A 6,972-nucleotide genomic window follows, 5' to 3' on the forward strand; every position below is an offset into this window, starting at 1 on the left:
TGTCGACAGTTGGTGTTGCGATACAGTGGGCTGGACACGCGGCGAATGACAATTGCTCGGATGGCGCCTGTGTTCGGAAGGTGGGTGCTCGGCATCGATCGCCGAAAGAGGCAAAAGAAAGATCCTCACATGTTCCGCTGCCCAGCGAGCCCGCCGGTCGGTGAAGGAGAGTGGTGAAAGTTGAGCGGTGCTCCCGATGAGACCGAAGAGAGCTAAGGCAGGTAAATCTGCTTGTGGTGTAGTAGATGTAACGATCAATGGAGACAGCAGACTGCCTGTGTAACGAGCATCACTGTCCATACAAATGAACAGACTACTACGCCGTAGGCCGACGTCGCACAAGCGACGTCTGCTTCGGGTTTTACAGAGGTCGGACGCGGCATCCGTATACAGTTTGCATCACCGCAATGACCAGATGCACCCCTTGCAAACTGGCCAGGAGTCCATTCGCGAAAGCGAAGAATCGTGCTCGCGTGTGGGACGGGTCGTTGCAGAGGGTCAAAGAAGGTGTGGTGGTCTGGCATGCATGCACGTTTCAGCTGTAGGTTACGGAAGACCCGAGGCCATGGCGTGCGTCCCTCGTGGTAAAGATGACGCTGGCCAGGGCAATGCCAGTAAGCCATAGCCCGTTTGAAGGCTGTTTTCTTAGCTGAGGATTGCTCGCAAGGTCAGTCACGCGCGACTGTGTTGCTGCCAGCAATGCGCATTGCGAAGCTGAGATTCTGGCATGAATTCCATGAAGAGAGCAGAATTGCATGCATGAAGTAACTGTTGGGACAGGCCAGTTCGGGAGGTCACAGCATGGCAAAGGTTCCCAAGAGCTGCTACGTCCAGCAGCATCTATTTGCAAAGCTTCAGGCGTGGCGGAGGCATGGCCGAGTCGCCATAGGAGACCGCATCGTCAGGTGCTTTGCTGGTGCATATGGCGCCCTCAACCTGCGACGAGCAAGAATTCGCGGACGTGGAATCCGCCCAACGCTGCGGGTCTCCTCGGGCGTGATATCGGGCGTCCGTTAGAGCAGCCAAAGGAGGCGCTCTAGTGACGTCCACGAGGACGCGTACGGAATGTGAGCCGACTACGTCTGGTTTTGATGGAGATTAACTGAGACTAGGGCAGGACCGCAAATACAGCGGATGCACCCGCCGAGGTGTATCGATGGCGGAGATGAAGGAAAGGCTCCCACTGGCGGTCGTCTTGCACTACAACGACGGCAAGGCTGTAGAGGCAATGGTCAAGGCCGGGAGCAGCTGGCACCTGCATAAGCGCAGCGGTTCCTGGATTCGCGCATATCCTGAAACGACCGGAAAGGTAGCCATCGAGGTCAGACGTACGGCGAAGGACATTCGCGAGCGTTGGAAAGCTGCTTGACTGCGTTCGGGGGGCGGATGGCTGACGTTTGAACACAGCCGCAGGCAAACCGCCAACGACCCCGTTCGGGTAAGAGCGCTGGGTGATACGGCAACAGCTGCTAAGAATACATACATATACCGGCCCTGGTGCTCGCGGAGAACGAGAGGCCGCGGCCAGGGCGTGCGGAGCAGCGCGGGCGCGGCGCAGGCGACGTGAGGCAGACGGACGAGCACAGTGTCGTCCACAGCACGTCGTCGATGTGGTCGTGGACAAAGGCAAATGGTGGTGGGCTGCGTTGTGCTCGGTGCACAGGAGATGGAGCCGGCGAAGGAGAAGCAGATGGCGCCCTGCAGGACCGGCAGGCAGGCAGGAACCCGCCGTCATGGGCGTATACCGAGCGTTTGTCCGGAAGGCGCGACGGCGCTCTTGCCAATCCTGAGGTGAGCGAGGCAGGCGCGATGGGCAACCTGAGCAGGCGCGTCCAGTCCGCGGAAGCTGCGATGCGATGCGCACAAGAACGCCGGCGTGCCACAGCGAGGGCTGGCGGGCTCCCTTTGCTGGCGCTCGCCTTCTCCAGCGCATCGCGACGGCGACGTTGCTGTGCCTGAGCGCTGCTGCTCGCGCTTGGGGGTGGCTTTGGAGTTGCAGCAGGGGCGATTAAGGTTGCTGCAAGCCACGCCAGGAATAGATGGCCGACGATTCGCTTGCCGGGGCCCAAGGCCAGTGCTGCTGCTCACCACACTCGCAACAAGCCCGTCTGCCTGCCTCCCTTCCTACGCACTGTGTGGAAAAAGCGCCCCTCTGTCGTCACGGAGCACTGGCAGCATGGACGCCCCGGTCCGGCCTTGCAGCCACTCATCCCCGTGCCCCAAGCTCTCTCCGCGCTGTGGCTCTGCTGCCGGTGCTGGACTATGCGTGCGTGCGTGCATGCTACCATCCAATGTCTGCCCCAAGAGCAGCGTAGCCGTGCTGATGCTCACGGCCGTTGGCGACGGCTGTATAACACCCTACGTGTCTGTTGTCCGCACGCTGTGCCCCGACCTCGACATTCACCCACGCCGCGCTACCCATCTCCATGCCCCCTCCCCATGCCCACGACACCACGCTCCTTTGCATCGCCAACGCCCCTCGTTTGCACGCCAGCACAATTACGCCATTCTCCACCCTGAGCGCCTCACGGACTGACGGTTTCGGCGCATTGGCCCCGGCCCTCCACATTCTCGCTCCCTGCTCTGATCTGATCTGGTCTGAGAGTCCCGCCCGTCTCCCACGTCCTGGCCGCTCCCGTCGGTGGTGGGAATTGCAGTCTCATTGCTGTTGGCTGCTGCTTTCATTCTGATCACCATCCGTCTCACCTGCTCGTGCACCCCTCCCATTCACTGCGGCGTCCACGCAGCGAGAGGCAGCCGTGCAGCTGAGCTTACATCCGAGCAGCCTACTGCGCCATCCTGGGCCGCCAACAGAGCCTCAACGCACGGGGTTCTGCCGCCCGCTACGATCCTGCCGCTTGTGTCTTTTTTAGCCATCCCGGTCTGTCAGGCACTGCGCGACGTAGTGCTCAACGGTAAGATTAGCGGGCGTGAGAGGGCGTGCTCTAGCACTCACTGCCTGGGTAGCCTACCACGCCGTCGGATCCACTAATCACCAAGAGCCATCCTGGCCTCCAGAGGTAAGTCTGCACTCTCTTCCTTGCATATCCGCCGCCTGGTCGTCGTTCATACCGCCAATCCCACCAGTTCCTGCCTAAGCAGGTGCGCCGTTGCCTCTGCTCCTTCATCCTCCTACCCGTCTTAACTCGTCCCCTCCGCAGTCATAGCTCCAACAAGATTCATAGTTCTTTTTCGTTCCGCTCCGCAAATTGCCCGCCCCGCCTTGCACATACATACTGGCCAGCCCTGGCCTTATGTCTCGCTTCCTTTGTCCACCATGTAAGTCATGCCCGCCAGTCACATCATTTTGCGGGTCTACGCGTGCCGCGTCTCAAATCACATCGCTCACACCCAGTACAGAACCGGAATTTGCTCTGATACAGCGCTGTTTGCTACGAGAGCGACCTTCATTCCCCCGCTTCCGTCGCCAGGACACTGTTGTTGTCTGACTTGCGTCTGGCGAAAAGTAGGACCCACTTGTAGAGAAGACAGACATTCAAAGACCCCCTGATCCCCGGATGAATCGACTGTTCAAGCACTCTGATCACCTGTTTCTGGGGAGGCTTCTTTTCTCTATCTCATTGGTCACAAGGCCTGCCAAAACAGTCTCCTGTTCCTTTCCACTCAGCCTCACCGTCTGCACCTGTCGCAACATTTGCATAAACCGATATCGTATTGTCAAATCTACAATCGAGACACCTCATACGCCGCGTCTTCAATCTTTGCATGTTCCGCCCCGTTCCCGTTCGGTGCCGGACTTACACGCATTTATCCTTCTCGCTTGATTTTAGCAACTGCGAAACACCGTCAAGCTGGCCTGCACCGTAGAGTCTAGCTATCAGGTGCGTTTTTTCTCCTTGTACGTTGATGTTTCAAAAAAACTCACGGGCGTTTTCCAAGCCCCGTTGCTACCTACTGCTGCCTGCGAAACGACCCCCATCATGAGTTTGCCTGCTAATGTCGTCCTGAGTGCAGCCTGATAGCGACCGCGCGCCCTACTCTGTAGGCGGCAACTATCACTCTTCCGGGCATTTCGTAGCACAGTACAATCAAGACCTAGGAAGCGGTCCGCTGGTCGTGCCAGCTGCGTGGGCTGCCAAACTGTCGTCCATGTCTGGTTACCACAAAAACCAAGAGCAATATGTGTATGGTAAGTGCGTTGCGGTTCAGATGACGGGTCGGACGGGGCAGATGCCACCGCCTGGTCGGATGGACCCGGTTAGGTCCCACGTGAGTACGAGTAGCAGCTCGACTGACCAGCCCACCCTTCCAGACGCCGAAGCCACAAGACCGAATCAGCTTCCGAGCTACGGGGGCATTGCACAGCCTTCATTCGCCTCGCAATACACCGACGCGCCCGCGCGTTTGTCCCATGAACCTGCGAACGTAGAAATACCCTTTATCCCTAGTTCGACATACGAGTCACGCGGCACCGCCTATCCAACCGACTCGTCATTTATCGCTGCAAAGTCTCGTCATCCCGATTCCTATACTCTCACTGAGTCCGAAATAAGCAAGCACGTCCATCCTTCGCAGGGTGTCGCTGGATCTAAAGTTCTTCTCCAACTGCGGACGAGATTTGATCTTGAGGCTGACCCGCTCAAATATACCATCATGTTTGGGGATAGGAAGTGCGTTGCCGCACTGCAAAAGGTGGATCAAGATGACGAATTCTACCATTACGCTCTCAACGTTGAGGTCCCGCCGTTTCCGCTCACCAACTCGTTCGACCCGACAATGATGCTCAAGTTGCAGTGGGAAGACAGAGACGGACGACTGAGCAGCTCGATCAACGCCGGAAAATTTACCTTCAACGACATGGCTGATCCACAGTATCAGACCTCACCAGACGTTGCCAGGATGAAGCGCAAACTTTCCAGCGATTACACTGATAGTCAGGACTACTCAGATCATGCCGCCAAACGTACACAATCCATGCGCTTTCAGGCCAAACCACGATCCATGTCTGGCACATACTCGGCGACATCCGTATCGCCGCTTCCAGCTCAGTCATCCTTGTCCAGCGCGTATGGTTACGGAGGAGGATATGAGATGGCGAAGCAAACGAGCTACACTCCTCAGATCTCTCAAAAGGGGCTGTATGCTGTTCCCTCGGGCGGCAGCATCTCGCAGAACGAGATGAAGCCACCGCAAATGTCGCCACACTTACCTACTTATGGTCAATACAGCTCTCTGGGGCAGAGAAGCCCAGCTTCAATAGCTGTCACGCCTACCCGACCCACTGTGCTATCATCGCCTTCGGCCCTCCCAACGCCAGTGTTAGTCCGCGCAACGACATTGCCGCAGTCCACAAGTGCCCCTTCCGGTCAACCCTTCAATCCTTACCTGATGTATCCTACGAAAGCCGTTCTGAAGATTGATGGGGACCTGGACACGATGATCGATAACTGGACGCAGGATGAGCGAGATGCCCAGCGGCGTCTTGTCGAGTTCAAGAGGTCTCAATCCGGCAGTACCATTAGCACTTCGTTTGCTCCGATAACTCTTGAGACTAGGCAACAGCGCAGTATTTGCGTCAGCTGCATCTACTGGGAAGAGAAAGATGAGTGCTTCATCACTAGCGTGGACACCATCTATCTTCTGGAGCAATTGGTCAACGTTCGATTCACAGTCGAGGAGAAAAACCGCATTCGCCGGAACCTGGAAGGTTTCCGACCTCTCACGGTATCGAAGGCAAAATCCGACAGCGAAGAGTTCTTCAAAGTCATCATGGGCTTTCCCAACCCTAAACCGCGTAACATCGAGAAAGACGTGAAGGTATTCCCCTGGAAGATACTGGCGCATGCGCTCAAGAAGATCATCAGCAAATATGTAGGTCCCCCCTTTTGTAATGCATCCTGCCGGACTAATCATTCATAGACTGCAAATTACTCCTCCACAGCTGGCGCAGGCTCCCATCCCATGGGATCTAGCTCGGGCTACGTGCAGGTTCCTATCTCGCAGACGACCCGGGACGTCCATCGCAATACCTCGCCGCGATCGGTTTCCAGCTCGGTAGCATCTGCCGCATATACTCCAAGCATACACTCCACAAGCCTATCTCCACATCTCAGGACGTCAGCAGGCATGGATGGATCAGCAGGCCATCACCTATCGATCGCGCCGCGAGGTCCCACAGGGCAGGTTATGAGTCAGTGGGGGACCACGGCTCGTCACCAGGTACCGCAGTACACAACAGGGCTTACTCAAGGGCGCGACTCTTGGGAGTATGGCTATCTCCAAACATCCTCCGCGACGGGTGTGCCTGCGGCCGCGCAACCGATGCAGATGCAACGCTCAGACGTAACACCCGAAATCAACCAACTCTCAGCCGACAACCCATACCAACAGTATGGCCAGCGCACAACCCGAGTGTAGCAAGAGAAGCTTTGAGATATCTCGCGGAGTGGAGGAGGGCATGTCTTCGTGCTCGATAATGGTGGTGAGCATGCACGTCGGGTGATCTACAACGTCCTCATGATCCTTCGATACCAACCCCGACCCAGCCTAGCGTCGTTTCCTCCACACCATCTTCCTCTGGTAGTCTGCCTCGCGTCGCACGCACTCCTCTCGCCCTTGCTTCATTGAGTTTCCTTTACTATCGATCAGTCCCTTTTCACCTCTTGGCGTCAGCTCCGGATTATACAGGACCATTCATCGGCTGACGAATATTGCATCATACACACAATACCCCCCCGGCAGGCGGCGTTTGAGATATACATCGTTTCATCATGGACATTTTTTTATCAAGGGTATACTGCTATACACGAGCATCCTTCAGGACCACGGCGTATTGGACATACAGTCGGCTGATGCATAGGCGCATCGCATGACCTCTATCGCATATCGGACGGACAATCACGGGCTGGCTGGGTACGGATGACACTGCATCTTCTTTGGCGTTAATTCTGAACTTTTTGATAACCCTTCTTTCCTTCTATCTACGATGCATTCCGCTCTTCTGTTCTGTCT

At 56.6% G+C, this 6,972-nt stretch overlaps 1 protein-coding gene across 1 annotated transcript; it reads left to right on the top strand.

Moving 5' to 3' along the window:
- Positions 1-3,941: 3,941 nt before the first annotated feature.
- Positions 3,942-6,378, top strand: N0V89_005906 (uncharacterized protein; the record flags this gene model as incomplete). Its single annotated transcript, XM_056214680.1, has 3 exons — positions 3,942-3,945; positions 4,007-5,832; positions 5,881-6,378. The coding sequence occupies 3 exons, from the start codon at positions 3,942-3,944 to the stop codon at positions 6,376-6,378; spliced, it is 2,328 nt and encodes a 775-aa protein (XP_056071947.1).
- Positions 6,379-6,972: the final 594 nt, after the last annotated feature.

This window comes from Didymosphaeria variabile (assembly GCF_027946475.1).
Source record: "Didymosphaeria variabile strain IMI 356815 chromosome Unknown scaffold_4, whole genome shotgun sequence".
NCBI lineage: Eukaryota > Fungi > Ascomycota > Dothideomycetes > Pleosporales > Didymosphaeriaceae > Didymosphaeria > Didymosphaeria variabile.